Source organism: Nyctibius grandis, chromosome Z (assembly GCF_013368605.1).
Source record: "Nyctibius grandis isolate bNycGra1 chromosome Z, bNycGra1.pri, whole genome shotgun sequence".
In the NCBI taxonomy this organism is placed as follows: domain Eukaryota; kingdom Metazoa; phylum Chordata; class Aves; order Nyctibiiformes; family Nyctibiidae; genus Nyctibius; species Nyctibius grandis.
The window spans coordinates 40,594,541-40,619,124 of NC_090695.1; the positions used below are offsets into that span (position 1 = coordinate 40,594,541).

A 24,584-nucleotide genomic window follows, 5' to 3' on the forward strand; every position below is an offset into this window, starting at 1 on the left:
GTGCAGCTAAGCTGAGAGGCCTCCAAGTATACCCTCACCATGCCCCAACTCCAAGGACAGGAACATCATCGTGCAGATGAGCCACGATATGTCCCCAAAGTATGCGTGGGTAGGGGGTGGTGGACAGCAGGAGAGAGGAACGTGCTGTGATGCAAACTGGCAGCTCAGCTGAGAAGCGTTTGCAGAGGACCAGGCTGACTGTCACATCTTTTCTCAAAACTCCTCAGAGGCCACTGCTGGCAACTGCCTGTCTATCACACTCAGTTTTGTGGACAACGGTCGTAGGCACTTGGGGCATTGTCATACAGTCACCTTAGTTCACTGAAACTGGCATTGCCAGTGAGAGGTTCAGGCCATGCTTTATTTTCCCCTCTTGTGTCTGTCTAGGTGTCCTCTGACCTCAGGCTGAGCTGAATGAGGTACCTGCCTGACCTGGCTGAAAATGCAATTTGTGGTTTCTGTTGTTGGTAGCGCAGTTTTCAGCATGATTCACTCTGGAGAGCTGCACAAAGGTTGGGGAAAGGAGGAAAGAGCAAAGAAGAGGTAAGGAGTAGGGGTGACCGCCCTTTTGTAGTGATCGTGCAGTCGTAGTTTTGCTCTTCCAACACTTTGTACGAGGCTATAATATAGACACCTAGTTCAAAGCTAGGGCTGATGATGAAGTGTTCAGTCACACAAATTAGTTGTTGCAGCACAATGAGTGGCAATGCCTACATACTCCGGGCTGTAAACACTTTATGTTTCTATGTTTCTATTCCATTTTCAGGTAACTAGCATGTTTATCAACCTTGCTTGTACTCCTGAGACCACTCATAAGCCAAACCAAAGATTTCTCTTATTAGCCACCAAAAATTTATGGCACATTTGCTGATTCTGACCTTTCTACACCAGTGACAGGACACCTCTAAAACTGAGATAACAATAGCACATGAAATTCCTCAATTGGAAGTAAAATAGAAGGCTTTGGAAAGAGTAAGAATTGATAGACTTTTATTCGTTCTTCTGTTTCAATGAATGTGTGTCTTGAGGATATCTCCTAACAGCTTCAGTGTAGCATTAGCATTTTCCATATGAGCATCTGCTCTGAAATCCTCAGCTCGTCACTAACTGAACTGAGGCAACACAGTAACTGAGTCTATCTACCATTTGTTCCACATCAGTGTTTTCTTTTTGCTTAAACTTAAACTAGCCTGCACATGCAGAATGTTTACACATTTCAAAACAAAGGGGTTTACTGAATTTCTCTTTTCATTCTCTCATGGTGCTCTTGCTTTAGGAGATTTCTAGTGAAGAAGAGGCAGATATGAGTCAGTAAACTGAGCTTCTGTATGAAAATGAGATGAGAAAGATATGCCTTATGGGCAAAAGGGAAAGAAACAGCTCTTGCATGTACTTGTTTCTAGATAAAAATATTTGGCAGCATGTAAACAGCATCAAATCAGAACAACTAAATGAGAACATATGCCAAGATTGAGTCCAAAATAAATAAACTATTATTATTATTCAAATTGATACCAACATAATACGTTCTATGTTAAACATTATTACTAGTCATCACAGTCAAGATGTGTGTGTGTGTGTATGCACACTTATTTATATAGCTTCTAAGAGCTAAATCCTTACATATTTCTCATCTCGTCCTACCAGGAAGCACCAGGCTGACTGACCAAACCAGTATTTGGCAGAATTCACCTCAGTTTTCACAGTTATTTCAACCTATGGCTGAAAGTAGCTATGACAGCTCCTTGAGATTCACTGTAAGACAAGTGGATCTATATGTAACAGGCAGCTATGTGTAATGAGCCCCTGTTCTTCAGCTGGTTCATACGTGGTTCCCTGCTATTATGAAGAAGGTGTTGACCAAGAGGGGATTCTCCCATCAAAGTGTGATAAAAGGTTGTTCCAATTCGTTTCTCCAGTCAAACCAATGTTAAGTTTTGCTGCTGACTCCCAGCTTGCACCTGCTGCATTCTTCTGGAGAAAGTTTGTGGGATTGTGGGGAAGAGACAACACAAATCCAAAAGCATTTCAGTCATATAAAGGATGAAGTTTCACCTCTTGTAGTCTCTCTTCAGCAGGCAAACAATACTAAATGTTTTCCACAGCAACAACATAAAACCCCCACCAAATCTCAAGAAAACAAAATGCACGCTCAGCATGTTAACAGCTAGTAGGATTCTCCTTCCTCTAGTTCATGCAATTCCACAGAAAGGTATTTCTTTCTCCTAAGTACCTAGTTAAAAAAATGTTACCAACAAATAACTGTCCTCAAATACCCATGGGGGCAGAAAGGTGGCCTGCTTCCTGAGGTAAGGTGTCCCTCCCAGTGTCTCCCCCAGCCTTCACCACAGCACATCCAAAGAGCAGAGCTGGAATGACAAATATGATGAAGCAGAGCTCTGAAGGAGAAATACATCATTCATGGAGATATATCCAACCAGTCATGTGACACAGATATTAACATCCAGAAAAATTGCCACTTCTGGGTTTGTAAGGTTTCTATCAAACCTCCATGTGTAAAATCTCCATCACTTTAAAAGACACTATTAGAGGGAAAAAAAATCTCCATTAACTTGTCTATTTCTTCAATACAAAAAGTCGACAAAGTTCAAGAGAGTCAGACGCCAAGACAGTTGTCACACATAATAATCCCCCAATGACTCAATGAGATGAAATCTGAGAAAAATAAGAGTCACCCCTTATATTCTGCATCCCAAAGGGATTGAAAATGGTTCGTTTCACATGCCCAGAACTCTCAAACTGATTTTCATGCGTTTTCGGAGGGCTCCAAAGGCTTTCAAAGAGTAAATGTCATGCGGTGTGCATGGTAGAGACATAAATACGTATTTCACAAAGATTTAAATGCAAATCATGCTGCTTTATGAGGAATCAAGTTTCCCAGACTTTCATAGAAGAACTGGTACTTTCTACATGATGAACTAGATTGAAAACGTTATGAATGTCATAGTGCCTTACTTGTTCTCGTTGCTGGCATCATATCGAGGCATAGGGTCAAAATCATTTCCATTGACATCAAAACTGGCCTGTGAATCCTGTAGCCAACAGGAGAAAAAAAACCACTTTCTCATTAACTAGCCATTGACTCATGGAGCCTATACATTCTTCAGCAGGTTCCGACAAGACAGTAATTAGGTTAACTAACATTCCTGTGGTTTTATGATGATTGCTTGTTTTAGAAAAGTATTATATATTTAATAATTACAGGATTTATATATTTTATTTTATTTTTGGAAAAGGCAGAAGGATGACAAATACTCCGAAAAAGCATAGTTCCAGTGTCAGAGAGGAAATAGAAAGTGGTGTTTCATTTAACCAGAAGACTACACTTTTTCTAAGAACTTTTTGGAAGTTAAGAGAGCTCATTCTTAAAATTGGGACTTTGCTAAATGTTTCAAGATTCAAGAAATTATCTGCACAATGATGTCTGAAATTTCAGTCATAGTGTCAAGGAATAAAAATAATATAATTTTCTTAAGAATACTGTTATAAAAATACAGCTTGAAATGCAACATAAACTGCATTCCCACTTCCCTGGGAGTGTAACTGTTTCAAATATTTGCAAGACATCTCCATATTTTTGTTCCATATTTTACATTTACCAGGATTCTTACAGCTGAAAATAGTTTATAGAGTAAATAGCTGCTAGTTGTATGGCTCCCATTAATCGATGTGGTAGCATGTGGTGTGTTGACATGGCAGGCAGCTCTTTTTAATCTCTTCTTTGTTCAAAACCAGTTACCACATCCACCTCAAATATTCCTGTTCGCAGCCACACCAGCAATAATCTGACATATAGAAAGCATTTGTCATCAAACAACCAATGTGTACTGCTTTGGGGGAATTCCTTGTTGATGTGAGGAAAGGGAGAGAGGAGTTGGTAAGGGAATAAATAGCTGCTTTCAATTCAGTGGAAGGACAGTACAGGGATGAGGTGACATATGATACAATCTGTGTCATTCATTGAGGAGGTAAAATTATATTTGGTTTCTTTAAATAACTTAAGAGATTAAAATGAAAGATGTGGCATGCATTAGGATCAAGCATACATTGACAAATAGGGCAATTGCCTGTCACTTGTGTTTGTGCAGTCCTCCTCATGTACGTCAAAGCTGAGTTCTACATGCAGCATGGGGAAGGATACAGATGTAAGTATGGCTAATTTAAAATAAACAGCTTTAGACTGTGTACATGATTGTAGCTTTTGATGGGTTGTTAAAGATGTTTTTGTCACCTTTGTCTCTTCAATGCTCTGTCAAGATTCTATGCTCCCTGGCAAAAAGCCTGTGTTCAGGGCTTTTTTACAAGATCTCCGTCTGTAATGGGACTGAAGGTATATGCATGCCTTGCGCTGGTCATCTTTACCAGTCTGGTCCAATCCAAATATATTTGTTTGCTTTCTTATCTCGCGTGAATGTACACCTTGCACACTTTATTTCAGAGAAATGATAAGGTCCTCAAGGTCATGTGCTTTCAGGTAATGTCTACTCCCAAAGCACAGGACTGATCACTCCAGAAAAGCATGGCCCTGATGCTCTCAACAGCTTGAAACTCTAACACAAGAAGTCACCCACTAGAGTAGGAGCTTCTCCTCATGTTATACAAGCCTTCAAGGTATATTAAACCAATCATTTAAATGTGATGAACCACAAGCAAATAGAAACCTTCTGAGGCAACATGAGACATAGGACACAGTAAACAGGACACAACTGTATTACAAATTTTGAGGCGACTCACTGGAGTTAAGAGAGATTTACTAGAAAGACCCCAAAATATTCTACACCTGTTTTTAAAAATAAATACATGGAAGGACATGCCTAAAATTACAGTCTTTGAGAAAAGCTAATGTCTTGCTAGTTAAATGTATTGGCCAAAAATGGACTTCAACTGCACACATTAACTGAAAAGCAGTGTATTATATTTCTAAGTTCTGAGAGTGTGAGTATATTAATTAAAATAATTACTTAATTAATAATAAAAGAGAAAAAGCATTCGATGATTGGTTCCAGTCCTTCAGAAATTCAGGACTCAGCTACAAGAGGCGTCCAGATTTTAAACATGTTCAGACAGAACATAGTCTTAACTAAAACAATACAGATTACCAAAAGCTGTCTTCCTTCCTCCCATTAGTGTCAACATTTGAGGCAATCCTCATATGATTGTTCCTCCTTCCCACCTCCCTCCCTTCCTCCATCTTTCCAGGAGCAGCAAATTTATTCGGGGTAATAATAAAGCAGCAAATCTGGATTCCTGTGGATACTCACATAATTCTGCATCAAGTCTGGATGGTTTCTTTCGATGCCATCATCCAGGATGGTTACCACAACGTTTTTTCCAGTGTAACCTCTCTTCCAAGCACCTACTATATTCATATCTGATTGGCAATGGTGGGTGTTATCACTGCAGTGCTGGGGAGAGAAGAGATAAAGATGTTGGATGCTGCAGATTAGTGAGCAGTGTGGGGTTGAGATATGATCCCACTTACATTAATATTACAATTTAAATCAGCACATGAACACATTGATTTGAATAGCAACTATACAAGATCAACATCTTCATTTAGACAGAAACTAATTTAAAAAGAAATGCCAAATTAAATGAAAATTGCTAGTCTTGCTTATTTCTCTTTCTGATTACTCTTCATGCTAAGTAATAGAAAAGCGAAGTATCCAGCCATACTGAACCACTAGAAGCCATGTGTAAAACAAAGCAACTATTCCTGGCTGTTAAGCATGCTCATTTGAAATGTACATTTGAATTATTTGAATTTTTTCAGAAAAACAAACCATATGCGCATGAAAGTAGACAAATGCCTGTACAGAAATGGTCATGGAAAAAAACCTTGCTTTTTGGAGCTTATGTGCTGTACAATTTCTTGACAGAATGTCTGGAAACCAATCCAGATTCATTTCTATCTACAAATGAAGGCTTTTAGCAGGTTTTGTGCAATATCAGCAGGAGATGAGCAGCAGTTAAGAACCTGTAACCAAAACAACACCATGAAAAACTCGCAGCTTAGAGTGTCTAATGAATTGTAGATAGTTAGACTGAGGGCAGCCTGGGGTACAGCTTTCAGAGCAACCAAGTCCAGTGTGGTAGAGAAAGAAAGTTTAGGGTACATTAAAACTGAAAGCCTCTTCCTTGACATGAATGCACCCAGCTCATGTGAGAAATCTGGCTTGGTATGGCAATGAGACATGACCCTCGGGTATTCGCATGTTCTATTAGTGACTCTCTAACCCACGCGCAGAGCCCTCCCCTGTGAAGTGAGTTCAATGAGCCTCTCATCAGCACCGCTTTCCTCCATCTCCTCCAGGCTCAGACAGAGCAACAGGAAAAAAAATAAAAAAAGGATGGGGTGCAGGGAAGAGAAAAAGCAAAAGGTGGGAGGAAAGAAAAAGAAATTAAAAAAGAAACTTATATCATAGCAACAGTGGCCACATGAGCACGCTCCACCTCACTCCCTGCCCCACTGCCTTGTATCCTCACTTCAGCCTCATGTTTTGGCACTCTACAATTTGTAAGGAGTATAAATACATTCAGACTGATTCACTTCGCCTTGACTTAGGCCATCCCTCTCCTTCTGAACTGTTAGCCATACTGGGTGGAAACTGACATCAGATTACTATTAAATTGTAATTTTCCGCCTACTTTTTCTCCAGTTTACGGCCCTGTACTGTCATACACAAATCAGAGGATTTAAGAGCGGTCATTTGCTGTTATCAAAGCAAAATTATTTTATTAGGCACTACATACATGTACACAGTATAAAGTCTCTCATGGTCTTTCCCTTGTGCATGCAAATATTTGTCTCTCTGTCTACCCATCCACACACAAAGGAGCTTGAAGGACTTCAGGGACCAGTTCCAAGGAATGTATAGGGCAGGCTTAATGCTTTTGTTCTGTGTATTGCTTAGAAATGCTCATGCTGCTGGCATTACAAAATTAATTACAGTCTAAACTTGCCATCTGTGCACTGAATGTAATGGTGTACACATGAGGCTTCCTACACATGTACAAACAAGGGGGTTAAAAGTGTGTAATGTTTCCAGGTGCCTTTACATTTTTTGAAAGTGTTACTGAATTAAGCATCAGAAAATACCTGCAAAAACTATTAATATCATCATTCACATTTGCTGATGTGAAGACAAGCAGACAAAAACGTCAAATCACCAGCCTCCAGCCGCAGAGTAAACCCAAGAGAGAACTGCAACTGGCAATCAGGATTTCTGGTTCTGACACCTAGTCAAATTTACTGGGCCATTACACTGCCCCTTTATCCCCTTCTCTGAAATGCCAAATAACCCTTTGGCTGCTTTGATGACAGTCTTGTCCTGTCTTCCTAGGGGACGAGCTCGTTGTTTTGCTTCCATGCCAGCCAAACCACTCAGGCGGAGCAAGCACATGGGTTTTTAATCCCCATTCCCTTGCAACCTCTTTGGCTCTCTGCCAGAAGATCACTGCTTTTTCCTTTAATGATGTTGGCACAGTCAGTTGTCCTCACGTAACTTAACTGAACTTCTCCTTTTGTGGTGGTGGCTGAAGAGGGCTAATTCAGCAGCAGCTTTGCTACATGCATGTAGACAAACACAAGACAAGAGACATCTCTTACTTTACCTCATGCTCTGATGATTCTCTCAAGAGACGTGCCAGGTCAAATTGATACTCAAATTATCTTGCTCTGCTCCAAGACTGGGCAGAAAACTAGTATAAACAAAATCTTTCTGCGTAAAAGAAATTCCAAGGGTAAAGAAAGCATAACTGTGTGCCCACTTATAACTTTGGATCACAGCATATGTAACATATAGGTACAAAATGTAAAGGCAGCATAGAAGCATCCAAATGGGAGTAGTTCAATGGCAGACGCAGGGTTCAGTTCTTATGGTTACAATATACAATTTATTCTGAAGTCCTATTAAAAATAGCATCTTTGCTTTCTTTTCACCTCTATTCCTTACTCTTCTTCCTCCTCTCAATTCTTTATCTATGTTTTCTCTCCCCACTCCTAGCCTTGTTCTTCTCTTCCAGTACTGTCTTTTACCACTCAAATTCCAGTTTTGTTTGGTTCAACATATGATGCCAGATTCCCATATTTTAACCACAAACTATACCTTTCCCCAGATTAGTGTCTGATTTTCTCCAGATTAATCCCATTGTGCACTTTTCTCTCAAAGCAGTCAGATTTGGCTTTATCAATCAGGAACACTTTAAATCTTAGAGTGCAATTACTCTTCAAATACTATGTAATATGGTATACCTATGTTTCACATTGAACAGCATGTAAGATGACACACATTACTTGGTTTCACTTGCACTCTTTCCTGTCCCTTTAAATTCCTCTTTCCTTCAAAAACATCTATTGTAAGGAATTTTCCACTTACAGGGTCCATTCTATAATTTTTCTTTAACCATGTGCTGCTTCTTTACCACCTATATATCAATGGGCAAGTACTGAATTTTATAGCTCATTTTCAATCTATTTTTCCTGTTCTCTCTTTTTAGAATAAAAAGAAAATTTATCTGGATAACATATAAAAACTGTGTGCTTGCAAGTTTTTATTAGACCTGTTAATCTTTGAACTGTTGTTTTTTGAATTTTAAAGGGAATAGTATAAAATAGGTTAGTCTACAGAATTTCCCCCCTCTCCAAGAAGATAAAGTAATTCAGAAATTTTCTGCATTGGTATCATGACCAGACAACTGCAGTAAGCCAGCACTATTTCAACATATATTGTTTTCATCTACCTGGAGGATACCATCAAAAAGAATAAACAACCTCTCGCCCAGTTATATACAGTAATTTTATTGAGATTTTTAAAAGGCATTCAAGAGATTATGTTTTTCTTCGTACTGTTTAATTGGAAAATGTTAATGATGCCACCATTAGTATTTAATAGAAACCATTTGCGAGGTTGAGAGACTCCTGAAGTACACGTAGGAAAGAAGAGGGTTATAGTAAGAAAAATTTCAGATATTGAACTTTTCTCATACTTGAAATTCAGTGTTTATGGCATAAAAAGACAAAAGAATCATTTAGACATCTTTGGACAGACAATTTGGAATCCTGCCTTTGCACAATTAACAAGCAGACATAACATTAGAAAGGTTTGCTGGTTTGATGTTTGCATGATGCATGATGCTTTCAGTATCAGACATGGGCTTGGATACTCTTAGCTATTTTGTGAAATTCTCTCTAAAAACTAGCTTAAGATCATTATCATTATCTTAATTTTTCTTGTCTGCTGCACTAATTTTTTGTGATCGGAGGCCTGGTGTATCCAGTTAGGGATCAATAATAAAATTGAACAGTTAAACTGAGAAATCAAGAATCATATCAATGGTCAAAATATTTTGGAATTCCAGAAATTAAAATCAAATTAAAAGAACAATGACTATAAAATTCTGTTCTGTCTTTTGCAATGCCTGTTAGTCTATAAAAACAGAGTAGAAACAGAACTTTCTAATCCTGTGACATCGAGCCTCTCAGAAATTGCATACTGTGCCCTTCATGAGGTACCTTGCATTGGTTTCCTGTAGTTTTTGAGTTACAAGTTCTTTGACAAGATCTTGTCAGTATCTAAGGGGATATAGAGAAACCCAACATGATAACCAGAATGACACAATTTTAGAGACCAGTTGTGAGCTGGCAGGTCTTGGATCTCATTTAGTGAAACATTACATATGCTTCTGACCCCTGCAAAGCTCTGAAATACTAGTTCCCAGCCACAGATTAGAAAAAATAAACTCTCTTAGTATTGAGAAGAAGAAGAATATGAAGAAGAAAAGAAGAGTAATAAGATGACGAAGAAGAAGAAGATGAAGAAGACGAAGAAGATGAAGAAAAGAAGAAGAAGAAGAAGAAGAAGAAGAAGAAGAAGAAGAAGAAGAAGAGGAGGAGGAGGAGGAGGAGGAGAAGATGGAGGAGGAGGAAGAGAAGGAGAAGGAGGAAGTCTTTTTTGTTTCATTATAGTAATAATTAAATGGTCTTTGGCACAGACAGAAACAGCTACAGTCCTGTTCTCTACATCAGGGGGTTTTGTCAGCTAGTAAACTGCAAGCATGGAGAGGACAGGAGAAGCTGCACGAGATCACGCAGAGGAAGAAGGACAGTCAAGGGCCTATGCATTGACATTGATCAACACAAGCAAGGAGAAGGGGTGGAGCCAGGGCCAAGGAATAGATCCTGGCATTTTGTGGTGCTATGAGAAAAAAGAGACCATCTACCTGTTCTGTGAAGGGAATGTAATGTGGGGCATTTGGCAGTCTTAGCTGGTCCAGGCAAATGCACAGGCAAAAAAGTTTATCAGCTTTTAACTTTAGTAGAGGAGATATCCTGATGCTACATTCAGATTTCTGAGGTACAGTTTCGTGCAGTGTTCTAAGTTAAAACTTGCCAATTATTCTCTCTTTTCCTGCAAAAAAGAGAAATAATCTCTTTTCTTTATGCTCTTGATGTGATCCAATTTTAAAGCGCAATGAAAGAAGTAAGCAGGGAGGTAATCGGGAGAGTTGGGAAGGTAGGCTTCTTATTGAAATGGCTTGTGTAATGTAATAGAAATCATGACAACAGGCTTTGAAGAGCATCATAACCTGTAAAGATAATGTGATCTGCTGAAATTATTTTTTGGCTCCTCTAGACTAAGCACTTGAAAGCTACATTTTCTAATAAGACTATTAAAATAATGTTTCTTTTAAAAAGTATTTATCACATTTTTTAATGCTTTCATCACAATAAACAGAAAGAAGGATTTTTAGAGGAGAAGGTATACATGCAGATTGTTTTTTTCCTCAGACATAACTTGATATTTAGTGCAAGATACACAGCAATTGCTAACTGCACAGGAAATTATTTTCTTCTGAGTTTCATCTTTAAATAATTTCTGATTATTGCTGCACACAATATTTTTAAGCTCTAGCAGGAGCAGGCAGATAATATGAAATCTGATTCACCTCAAATACAAGATTTTTTTGCATTAAATACTATCCAACTTTTGGAGTAATGCTTTACTGAATTGCTACTTTTTTTTATCTATGCCTGTATCTATGCCTGTTCCAAGAGTGTACTATATTAAATATTTAACACCAATTTATTGCTTGTGCAACTTCAGAGGTTTTAGTTAATTTACTTCAAAGATGAATTTTATTCTTAAGCTTTATTGATTCTTTAAGTAAACAAACAAAAATACACTTAGATGCCAGTGAGAACAATCACAGACATACATTATTTTATGTCTGTTTAAGCAATTGAGGAGAACAGAAAATCAATATAAAAGGGTTCTTGCATTCACAGAAGTATATGATGGCTATACTGAGACAAGAATAATTTGCAAGACTATATATATATATGGGGTTTTGCAGTGAAAAATAAGAAGCTCGTAAATCTTATTCTTTGGCTGTGATTACATTGCTATTCTTTCCATAAATAGAATAATTCATAACGTGTTAAATTTGTATTCAAGACAATTCTATCACTTGTCCATCATTGACACTTTTTTAAAGTCAACACTGGTTGTTTTTCTGTAACCTATGTGCTGGCTTAAACATGAGTTAATTCAGGGAAGCCCACAGGTTGATGACAGCGCAGCCTTTTTAGGAGTAGGAAACTCCCTCCCTTCTAGGTCTGCAGACAGCAAAGCTTCTCTTCCAGCTGCAAGTTCTGGAACCTGCAGAGGCACAGAAATAATCTGCCTCTAATATCACCTCTTCTTTCTACATGGGGCATGACCTGTGGCTCTGTTAGGATCTCTGCTTCTAGTCCTGTTCCTTTCCCATGTGGCAGCAACACGAGAGACTCCTTCAAGGCAAAGAGAGAAATGTAGCTAAAAATGCCTTATGGTCGTGCATGTTCTGCCACCTCCACTAAGAGGCAAACATGAAAAGCAGCATTCACAAAAACTGCAAAACATCCACCACATCATCCCAAAGAGCAAAAATATGTATATGTACAGAAAGAAATGAAAGAAGAAGATGAAGAAATTGTGAATAAAGGTAGCTAGAATGTGTCCGTTTTACCCTGGATGCAAAAATCATCCGTATGAATGGCATATTGCAGACCTGGTGCATCTTGCATATCCTTGAATCAGTTGTCACATGTTGAGAGGTATGTGTCAATGTATGGACAGATTTCTCCCTGGGAAGTGTTAGGAAAAATATAAGAACCTGATGCAGGACATCTTGTGGAGGCAGTAAAGGACAGAGAGGGGAGAAAAGAAGTAATTTCCATAGCCTGTGGCAACTGCTAAGAAATGCAGGAAGGAAAGAAGCATGCATGGAAATATATCTCTAGTGGCTGTATTCTCCCAAGATGCCTGTATGATGGCTGTTAAATACTGCTGCTGCTGCTACTACTGATACTACCACTACAATATAAATAGCCTACTTAGCAAGAAAAGGCCAGCAAGTAGATCAAAAGTTAATGCGTTTTTACCAGCCCGAAGTCTTGTCTAGAAAAAAAAAAAAAGCATGACAATTCTTTTATATGATTAGAGAGAATATGTGAAAAGAACAGCTGCTCCCTGGCCTCAGCTGTGCACCATCAACCCTGCGGATCCAGTATTCACGAAGGATGAATAATTCCTCAGAGAGACAATTCTTTCCATTCTACTATTTTTTGTGGTCTTTGCCTCATATTTTTGTTTGACCTCCTCTAAGTCCTGAAAAAGAGAAAAATAGGGCAGTTTTACAGAAAGTCCCACGATGGTTCTTTTTAATGCATCAGTTCATGGAGTCACAGTTATTTAGTAAGATCAAGTTCCTCCCTCTCTCTCTCAAGCTAGACTTGATGTTTTCATTATTTCTAAGATAGCAATTAAACAGAGAGATGGTAAGTCTTGCTTTAAAATAGTTTTCATAAGTTTCTAAGGATACTTTCTACACTACTAAAGAGAGGCTCTTCACAACTCACTTAAGCTGTTTTCAAGTCAAAGACCACTACTTCTATCTCAAGTTGTTAAGAAGCATGGGAGAGGAAGGTGGTTTTATTTAGACTTTGTGTGAACATATGTGACAGAGTTGAACAAACCACATGGACAGAAGGCCCTGAGCAGATGGCTTCAATTAATCATTAACCTTCACAGAGACTGATGACAGTGGGAGGAGCCCAGACCTCATACAAACCCACTTCCCTCCACTTCCCCTTTCTTTCCATTTTACAGGGAAAACAGAAAAGTGATGTTTAAGAAAGATATGCTCTTATGGGAATGCTGGGGGTGGGAGCTGATTTAGGATGGACCAGGAAACTTATTTTTCTAAGAATGTTATGAACTTGTAGGAATGAGAAGACTTGTAAGGAAACAGATGAAAAGATGTTGGCTCTGAATGCTCATACCCAAATTTTAAGGACTGTTGCACTACTGCAGTCCTTCTTTCTCTATTTTATGTTGTGGTCTTGTCCCTCTGATCCATGAGGGAATAGCCTGGTGACATCTGGTGTTAATGGTGGGATGTCCTGAGGGGAGAAGGAGGGAGAGAGGTACAATGAGAGGAAGGGATGTGAGACAACAGGACTTGTTCAGGAGGCTGAAGGGAAGATACATGTCCCTACTCTTCCTCAAGGGACAGAAGTGGGTAACAAAAGCAGGGCACATGTAGGTCAGAATATGATGACAGCCCCATATTCCATTATTAGTTATGGAATACTTTCCTGTTTTGTTGTAGGCATGTGGAGTTCCTGAGGCTGGAACTGTTTCACAGTGCCTTTACCTAAGCAATAAACATCTATGCTACTTGACACCTAGAAGCCTTTTTCCTAAGAACCATAAAACCCCATCAGGTTATTGTACCCTTGGTCCCATTATTTGCTTGGTTGGTATGTCAGAGGAGATTATAACTTGCCAGAGCACAAACTTTAAGCTCATGAAACTATTCTCTTGAGACAGAAGCATAAAAATCACTCCATACCCTCCTTAGACAGCCTTACAGAAATGTTTAATCTAACACTGAAATGCATGCTGTGAAAATTCATTAACAGTACAGGATCAGACTAAGACGAATGGCTGCTATTTTAGTTTGCCTATAGGGAAGTAAGTGCCCTAGGCACCAATAGGCTTTTCACCATTTGAACGTGCTATCGTTGATGAATGCAAGGCCCACTGTGTATTATAAGAGAAACCTGGGAAGATAAGGCCAAACCACTAGAGGGAGTGGCTAGTTATATTTTGCAGATGAGATCATCCGGCAGAAATGAGAGAAGTAGCCCAGAGAAATCTAAGGAGGCCTAGGAAGTAAAAGGAAAGGCTATTCAAGAACAAAACAAAACAAAAGTAAGGCAAAAAAGTACTACACAGTTACTCTTGTTACTGTCTCAGGAAATTTGACTCAGCTGATTAAATGTTAAAGTCCTTCTGCAATGCTGAAGAAGGTTAGTCCAGAGACACATGACACAGTTGCGCATGAAAGACTCTGCAAAATAAAATGTAAAAATGTTGTGAAAATGCAAAGGGTCTTAAAGGAAATCTCAGCAAAGTGTCAGGATTCAAGCTATCTCAGAAAATACAGATATTCCAGAAAGGTTCTGGAGAAGTCCAATATATTTGCAAACACTGTTTTTATGGAGAACTGGACACAGACCAACGTCTATGGAGCTTTCTAGTAACATGACTGTAAGGGACTTGGGGAGCTGCTGCCGAATTAAACCCTGACTTTATCACTAAAGACACTTAGATTGGGTTGACTGCAGCAGTACTATGAAGGAACTTCCCCCAGTTGCAAATAAAGTAATTGAATATGTGGAACTGATCTGAGAACATAATTTTGAACTGATACTAAAGGAATGTATTCCTGCAGAGAGACAGAATATACAGCCTCCGTAGAAGCACCTTTTATGCACATCAAAGACTCGAAAATGTAATTTGTCTAACTGGGACTAGGAGGAAAATCACATTCATGACTGTCAGGCTTACATAGAGCCTGTTCGTAGGGCAATCTCAGCTTTGAAATGATACCCATTAATGATAATTGCCTTAGCATTTGCAGCTATCTTAAAAAACCCCAGGAAATTAGCAGATGAGACACTCAGAGAAAGTACTAAAGAAAGCTATGATCAGAGCATTTTCAGAAGGGCAAACTAATTTTATGATTATTGACAATTCCTCTGCGTCCACTGCTTTCCCTGGTCCTACAGCTACAAAATACTCTTTGTGGCTCTTCTTCTCTGCAGTCTGCATTCTTCCTTTTCATTCCTACCGTCTCTACCCATTTCTCCTGTGATTCCTGTCAGTTGGTGTCCTGACTCTCAGCTTTCTCCATTTTCAAATCTCAGCTATAAATGGATCTTCTTGTACCTGTTTGTTTTGTTTCTCCTCTGGCTCTTGTGTTTAACTGAAAATACTGTTTTAACATAAACGTGTGCCAAAAACACACTGCAAAGCTAAAAAGGGTCTTCCAAGTAAAAGGGGGAATTATCAGGGAAATATAAGGTACCTCCAGTAAACTAATTGGTTTTTTTGACTGTAATGATTTACCATGGAAATGCATGAGGCAGTTACAAAAACGTTTTTATTTACTTAAAAACTGTAATGAGATCTTTGGATCCATTAGAAACATAGTAAGAATCTGTAATCACTTAATAACATAGCCACTCATAAGGAAGCTAACAGAGGATTTCACATGTCAGTTTGTACTTTGAAACCATTATGATGGCTTAACAGATATAGTTATACTCATTTTGTTTAAGGAAATACTACTGAGCAAGTGAAATTATTGTGTCTCAATCTTAAGAGGCTACAATGGTTCCTTATAGTTCAGGAAAGTTGAAATTACATTCTCCTATAGCACACTCTCAAATCTGATGACACAGAAATTAGTGGAGTGGGAAGTAATGATGGCAGAGTGATCTGGATCACTTATGAAGGTGAACCTATTTAAGCAGTGTGTTTGTAATATAATTTTATACAAAATAATACATAAAATTATGCAAGTAGGACTGAGAGTGCAAGACATAAAATGAGAGAAAGTGTCCAGAAACACAGTAATGGTAAAAAGGATTTAAGATGTAAGGTAGACAGTCACCTACAACTTCAGGAAGATGCTCTATGAAGCCATGTATTATTCTTTGATAGTTAAGCAGTGGGATAGAAAGAAAAGTGGGTTAACACACTTTTTTTAATGGCAGCAATGATACTATTCCTAGAATTATATGTGCACGTGCCTTGTATTGATGTTTCAAAAAGGATGCTCTTGGAAAATGAGCAGAGTCCTTGCTGCTTGTTTTCTGAACCAAGTGCTGGAAACACAATTTACAGTGATTCTTAACAAGCTCAAAGAATTTATTTTATCTAAGAGAGGGTAAAGACATGACTTGATTGCAGCACGCAAGTAACTCAACACAGCTGATATATTTGAAGCGGGAATATTTCTTTAATCTAGTAGACAATGGCCTAACAAGTTATGTTCAGAGCAAGATAAACACGCAGCTACAAGGTGTAAGATTTTTAATGGTAAATCATTAAGACAATGCTCTTCCAGACATGACTCTTTTACAAATTAGGGACAGCAGGATGACCATGAGCCAGCAGTGTGCCCTTGTGGCCAAGGCGGCCAATGGCATCCTGGGGTGTATTAGAAGGGATGTGGTTAGCAGGTCAAGAGAGGTTCTCCTCCCCCTCTACTCTGCCCTGGTGAGGCCACATCTGGAATATTGTGTCCAGTTCTGGGCCCCTCAGTTCAAGAAGGACAGGGAACTGCTAGAGAGAGTCCAGCGCAGAGCCACGAAGATGACTAAGGGAGTGGAACATCTCCCTTATGAGGAGAGGCTGAGGGAGCTGGGTCTCTTTAGCTTGGAGAAGAGGAGACTAAGGGGTGACCTCATTAATGTTTATAAATATGTAAAGGGCAAGTGTCATGAGGATAGAGCCAGGCTCTTCTCCGTGACATCCCTTGACAGGACAAGGGGCAATGGGTGCGAGCTGGAACACAGGACGTTCCACATAAATATGAGGAAAAACTTCTTTACGGTGAGGGTGACCGAACACTGGAACAGGCTGCCCAGAGAGGTTGTGGAGTCTCCTTCTCTGGAGACATTCAAAACCCGCCTGGACGCGTTCCTGTGTGATATGATCTAGGCAATCCTGCTCCGGCAGGGGGATTGGACTAGATGATCTTTCGAGGTCCCTTCCAATCCCTAACATTCTGTGATTCTGTGAAATTTGATCTTTTATCTAATATATGTATGTGTTACTGAAAAACTACTGCAGCTTAATTAGACATTCTGGGCTTGGGATTGCAGATTATCAGATGTACTGATTGTCGGTCAAACAAAACGATCATACAATCCTCTGCCATATCTGCGAAATGAATCAGCCAAAGAACTTCAGATCTTGATGCTGGCTTCTGTGAGACTAAATCAACTCTGTGTCAGGAACCCCACAGAAGCCTCAGTATAAAGTACGATCTGGTAGAAATAAACTTTTTTGTGCCATTTAACTGCCTTCAAATACTTCAAGAGGGAGTTTTGGTGTCTGCTAGGTGCTGCTTTAAATATAAGCGTATCCTGAATAACTCCACTCTAAATACACACAGAAACATTAATTACTATGAATAAAACTCAATTAAATATGCAAAGCAATAATGTCAAAAGGGAATTGACATGAAACATTCAAATGAGGTGGTTTTGAGTCTTTTTCCCCTTTGACCTTTACATTTTGGAGTAGATGACAAAATTTTTTTAAAAAATAATTTTTTATTACTTCTGGAGCAAAATCTATAAATTTTAATTGATGAATATCTCTTTGCATAGGTATGGATTGTTTTAAAACAGAAAAATACAAGCTCATGTGGTTGCTCTGCTATTTGTATGAAAGATAAAGATCTTTCAAGGAAAAAAAGATTTCTAAGAAAAGCAAGAAGAAAGTTCGTTTTGTTTTTATAACCTTGGTGCTGTATAAAATAAATAAGGATTTGTATTGATTGAACTAAAGATCCATTTCAGAGCCTTGTTACAGACACCCTGGTCAATTCCTGCATAGATCTAGGGCTTGACATAAAACAAACCACACCACCAACAAAAATGTAATCACAATGTAATAACAGGCTTATTTAAACACAAAGTTTGGGCCAGTTAGCAGGCAATTAATGTTGGTTTAGAGGACACTGAAAAAAACAATAAAACTTTTAAGTACACGCTTAAATTTAGGAATATGCTTAAATCTATCCTTGATCTGCAAAGCATGCAGATGGATGCCTAATTCCATTGAGGTACATGAGACCTGATCACGTGCCTGTGTACTTTGTTGCACAGCATCTCATTAACAGCACAGTTGCAAGTAGCCACTTTATTATCAAAGGTTTCTCTTTTTTTCTGAAGAACAGCCAAAACAGCTTTTTCTTTTCCCCCCTGTTCAGCCACTTTCTCTCAGTTCACCTATCACCCTTTGATTTATGGATGCTAGGATTTAACATGGATACAAACGTCAAAACAAGAATCTAGGTGAGAACTTTTCAATTCACAATAAATATTTTATTTGATTGCTCTATATTTTTCTCCTTGCATCTCCCCCAAAACCAACACATGAATCAAATGAACAATTTGATGTAGCGTGACTATAATCACAAGGCTGCTACAGAGAGGAGAAATGAGGGAAACCTGCTCAATGCTGCCATTGCAGGCTTTACTTTTAATTTGAACTTTCCTATTTGAATCAATTTCCTAGTAGCAGCTCTATTCACAACTGCCTAGAAGAAAAATGGCAATGACAGATTTTTTTTTTTATCTAAACACATATACAAACATGTAAATTGTTCCTGTCCTTCCTCATACAACATAACTGCATCAGGAGATCTCTGCAGCTTAGTGCCTGCTTGGAGGCAACATGGGTCGTAACTTCTGTTTCATTCACAGTCACACATATGTACAACTTCTACCTGTTAAGTGGCAAAAAGAGATGCATGGCTTAGCCTTAAGTTTATTTTTCCTATTAGACTGTGGGATAAATCTTGTGTGTGAGTCTTTCAAATGTTGAGACAATCTAAGACTTTCTCTAGGGCTTGGCAAAGTAACAAACCAAGCTTACAAAGTGGTTTTGGCCACCCCTGTAGATTCATTCATGGAGAATATCTGTCTACTGAATTAGTCCTCAGAATGTTTTTCATGGTAATAGTTTACACAATGTATAACATGGTCTCAGGCTCTCAGCATTTTTGGAGTCCCAAACAAGTTCAAAGTTCCTTCGCACAGTGTGGTCAATACTTGAAACTTTTTAATATTGGAGAAGAAGCAGCATCCAGGCATAGTGAAAGCAGACTGCTTGCCCAATGTGAGTGGGCTTAAAAGACAGGAATCTTTCAGATTTTTGTTCTCTCTCACTGGTCAGTATCATGCAGCTTCCCTGTTAAGCAAAAAATGGGTCAATGTTATGGCGTGTTTGGGCAAACATTTTCAAAGGACAGACATAAAATAGAAGAATGCTTTCACTTTCACAATACTTTTATCCTCTTATGTAGTAGTTCATCACCAGTCTGTAGTGGGAGCAGATGGAAACTGCAGGAGACAATGTTTTAAAAAGGAAAACAATATGAGGGTAATAATGAAATCAAAACTATGAGAGTAGACACCCTAAACTGAGGGTCAAGATCCTCTAGAAAGCTGAACCAATCTAACTTCTCAGTGTTGTCAGAAAAGTTAATCCTGCTCCCTCTTCCTTTGTTTTTTTTTTTTTCTTTTGTCTCTGCTGTTCAGGTAGTCATAAGAGATGATGCAAGCGATGGGGACAGGATTTAGAAGCTGGAAGCAGATACTGTAGGTTGTAGGATGTGACACAGAGAGCCTCAAGCTTGTCTTTGGTGTCTTGAGAAACTCCATCACCAGATGAGAGCTCTAACGAAGTCTGAGACACAAAGTCAGTGGGCTACAGAATTCAGGGATTTTTTCCGGAATCATGTTTTCTGTAAGCAGACCAACTCCTTACCAAGATGTAAGGGCTGTAACACTTTCTAAGTAGGCTGTATTAATTCCTCTATCCATGTTTCAATTCATGTCCATGGGGACTTAGTTAATCAAGGATACATGGATTTCATTGTTTCAGCAGTTGGGATCATATAAGCCCCTTCAAACTCTGCATCTGAAAGCTTGCACTTAAAAAACTTTCCTCAACTGCCTACTTGCAGCCAGGCTAGGAGACTTGTAAGGAAAAAAAGTCTCCTTTTGATTCAACATTAAACCTGGATGTGGAAGAGTACATGGAAGTTAAACAAAGGAGAAGTTATTCAGCCTCTTTCTAACTTCAGAAACATTTTTTCTTTGTTTAACTTGTCTTTATTTTTTTCTAAATGGGATTTCTGGCTCCCAAATGTAATCTTGTAACCAAGGGCTGATATTCAGAAAAACCAAAACACTATCTCCCAAGTAGTAGTTCACTGTTTATTAATAAACTGTCTCATCCGAAAGACACAGAAGAGGAAAACCCTCCTATATACTTAATGTTTAGTCTCTCATGTAGATTTATATCTGCCTCTCCTTAGGCTTCTGTGCCTATACTACTTGGGTTTAATATAGTCTTGAATTGTTTTCGAAACTGAAGATAACTTGCTTTGTTCTATTTGGAATTCACATAAAAATAAAGACAGGGCAATTACATGCTTAAATGGTGTGCTACTCACGGATTAATGGACTCTAATGCAATAGAAAGAGTAAGACAAAAGTGGTATCAGTACTGTAAAAGATTCACACTTGCACCTCTTGGGGCTGCCTGAGGCTCTTTCTTCCCGCACACATCCTCCCTTTGACCACCATGCATTTCTGCTGCTTGCCAGAAATGAGTTTCTTTCGAAACAGACAGTATTTAAGTTTTTGCAGAATTTATAACCTCCACAGCAACAGAGCAACCACAGATGTTGCCTGAATTGCTCCACACCTTAGAATTGGCATATTTTCCAAAAAGCCCTACTGCCTGTCTTTGAGGAGACTTGGGGTCTTGTCCTGACAGGATCTCCTGTATTCAATGACTGAGTTGAGTTAAAAATGATAACTTAATTTATTTAGGTTAATTTTCATTGAAACTGTATTTAAAAATCATGCAGATTTGCAAACACTTGCTGGACTTCTCTCCAAAATGGCACCAATAGAGTTTGCTACACTTACAGTCTCCTTTGCTCTGTTTCTTGTTTGGCTAGAAGAAAATCCTCTCCACACGGCTTAAGCAGCAGATGTAACTCACAGCAGAGATCTCATGACATTAGTAGTAGCTACAAGCAATGCCCAGGATGACCTGTATCTAATGAAGTGCTGCAGAACCCACTTTATTGAAGTCTCCGTCCTCACTGTGTTTGCTTCTGTTTTTTTTCTGTTTTGTTTTGTTTTCTTGGGGTTTTTTTTGTTTTTTTTTTTTTAAACATGGTTGAGAAAGGAGCACAAATTATGTTCAAAAAAGGGTCAGCAAGAACTAAGGTCCTCTGCATACTTGTAATTTTAGTCACAAAGTTTGCTCGTGTGATAGACATGTTAGAGTACAGATGCAGAAGAATTAGGAAAGCTGTAGTTTTGATGCCCCCATTCTCATGGCATGCCATGTCATATGGCACCTGTCTTCAGTAAAGAGGGGTATAATGATATTTAAAGACTAGTACAAGACCTAACATCCTAGAGCTAAATAGTGGTTCTCCAATTTCTCCTTTGCAAAGGACACTACACAGATTAAGCTCTCCTCTGTACAGAACGGTTAGGAAATTGCCTTATGGAAGCACAACACTAATTTTTGTTCCCTGACTGGGAAGTAATACAGGTACTGTTTGTATCAAAAATTTGTACAAGTCTCATAGGTTATGAGTTTGCTTCTGATGAGGGCAAACTGAATATGTCACACCCATTCATTCTTTAGCAATCAGACCACAAGACAGGCAAGCTTCAGAATCTATTCTTCTGTACTGTGGCTGTGCACTTCTGGACATTTTGGGGTTCCTGATGTTTGTATGGTGTTCTTTATGCAAAAAAACCTATAAAATATAAGTTAAGTAGATACAATATTTAGCAATCCCCTTCCTCAAGTATCTGCAATTTTAGTATGCGAACAACAGCAAAAAAAATACATAAAGTGTTTGAAACACAGCAGTATTTTTGACAATTAATTAAATTACCTCTTCCTTTTTTTCAGTAACTTTAATAGAGCATTCAGTATGGCACAACAAAAGAAATTGTTTTGCTATTTGATATTACTTGATTTTGATTCAAAAGAATCTGAAAAGCTTAGCTAGCTAAGCAGTTGCTCTTGGAAAACTGCTCTTAGAAAGTAATGATGGGCAAATTCCTTCTCCTTCGAAAAGAGAAAAAGTGTACTTCCAGATAAGTAAGTACCTCTGTATGTACATGAATGTTTTTCCTGCTGAAGTGCTATGAGAGATAAAAACTAAAATACACCAAACTGTGCCCCAGTATAACACACTTTACAGTTGTTAATGTTAGCAATTTTATATCCATTTATAGTCCATATAATTTATTGCTAGCTGTTTATTTTGAACTAAAGCTAAAGGCAGATATTTATCATAACTCATTAGAAATTCAGCAAAGATTTCATTGCACTATCATTTCCTTACTGATTGCAGAAACTAGCCAGAAAAAGGCACTTCTGAAAAACACAGTATTATACACAAATGATACTTCACAAGCAACATTATACAGAAAAGTACCTACAGTTTCTTAATGCTACTCAGTTGTTGCCCAGAAAAAACATTCCATTTAAAATAAATTCTTGAAAGATACAATAAAAGTGGATACTGTCCCTCTGAAGATAAAATCACTGTAGTAAATAGGCAGAGGAATGTCTGCTATTGCTGTATGATTTATTACCAAATATTTGACAGTCAGGAAAATCTCTCCCAAAGCACGTATGGAAATGATTTCAGTATTGCTGCTTCTTGGTTCAGTGAAAATGCTGGCACAACCCCTGAACAGTGCTGGCTTCCATTTTGTGTTTCCTGGGCACTTCCAGGGCTGCCTATCTGGAAGTCAGAACTGAATGCCCCAGAGGAACAGATCAAGTAGCCTATCTGGTCATTCCATCTCTAAACGATTTGCTAATCTTGCTAAACTAGTTGCACTAATAATCTCTTATTGTGGATAAATCCACTTCTACAGGTTTTTCATTACTTAAAGTATGCTGTCATCTTCCAACAGGAAATGAATTTAGGTCAAATTGTCTATTACCTGACCTTATGTTACTAGTTCTACCTTGTCCACAGAGAACAAGAGGTGTGTTTACACATACAAATTTGTAAGGTAGCGTTTTGACAGGCGGTTTGATTCTTTCTAGCAGCACTTCCCCTGAAGTTAAGTCACAGATTGTCTTAACTTTCTAAAACACCAAAAGCTCGATCTTCTCATGCAATAAAAAGAAAACAAATACAACAAGTGCATGCAACAACCAAACCAAGTTACAAAATATGCAGAACACTTACAATCATGCCATGACACCTCAGAAAGAACAATGATTTGGCTTCCACTGCACAGACAGAAAGAGAGAGAACAATTCTTGGGAGGGCAATAAAAAGAGAGTGAGGTTTTTCCTTAGATGCCAATGCCTGGCATAGGTGTGTTGGAAATAAATTTTTAGAAGGTTGTAAGAGAGGGTGACACATATTCATTTGCTGTGGTGTTAGCATGTGGCAGGTGAAATTCTGTCCTGAACTCTGTCTCCCCTGTACCTGGGCTTTCACTGGGACCCAGTGTGACCTCTTCTCCTCCCTCCACCTCTCCCCAGCCCATCCCATCAGGTGCCTGTCCCTCCTTCCTTTGTTCCCACTGTTTCCTTCCACAGACCTACTTGCCTTAGCTGACTTCATTATGGGCCAGGCCAGGGATGTAAAATCCTTTCCTCTGCTCTGCGGCTCACACTTGGGAGTTGGAAAAGAGGCACAAGATAAGAGTACTCCCCACAGATCTCATCAGCAGCATAAGGGAGGCAAATGGCCTATCTGACTCTTCACCTCCACCTTATTTCATGGCTACAGGACCTTAGGAGACTCACATTACTAAATGCTGGTAGAGGCTTATTAGCCCCATTCTGGCTGCCATCCAGAGTCAACTACACTGTGTCAGAGCAGGAGTGTCTGTCCATCCCTGTGAATGCTAGTATAACTCACCTGGGAGCTCACAAATATAACTGGAGAGCACTATGTAGTGTACTGGAGGAGTTTTCTGAAGAAACAAAGCTTGGTTGACCAGATCCTTCACTGAAGCTCAAAGCAATGCTGACTTCACAGTCCTTATTGAAAGTGAAAAGTAAGCGGTTTTTCCTGGGTTTTGGTTTCAGCATCAAAGCTCAAGGCAGCCAGCCCTAGATGCAACTAATTCAGATCTCATCAGTCTGCATGGACTGCTCTCACGTGCAGTACAAATTATATTTTACCTGTCTATACCAGAAATCTTACAATGCAAATACAAAAGGATGACTGATAAATATTGGCTGATGAGTTAAGCTTCTCAGCAAGTCTTTTATCTTCAACAGCTTTATAAAAATCTCAGTAACATCACACTACATCTATAATTGTGCAACAACATTACATAGCTGTCTCATCCAAATAATTCACCAAGTATTATTCACCCAGTAATTTGTAATCATTAGACTCCACTGTGGCTCAGT

At 38.7% G+C, this 24,584-nt stretch overlaps 1 protein-coding gene across 2 annotated transcripts in view; it reads right to left on the reverse strand.

Moving 5' to 3' along the window:
- PCSK5 (proprotein convertase subtilisin/kexin type 5) overlaps positions 1-24,584 on the reverse strand; it is a 259,149-nt gene that overhangs the window by 177,964 nt on the left and 56,601 nt on the right. For both annotated transcript variants that reach the window (XM_068422259.1, XM_068422260.1), the window contains exons 4-5: positions 5,283-5,426; positions 2,977-3,053 (exon numbers count right to left, since the gene is read on the reverse strand). In XM_068422259.1, coding sequence (XP_068278360.1) covers positions 2,977-3,053; positions 5,283-5,426 — 221 coding nt within the window. The remainder of the gene's footprint in view (positions 1-2,976; positions 3,054-5,282; positions 5,427-24,584) is intronic.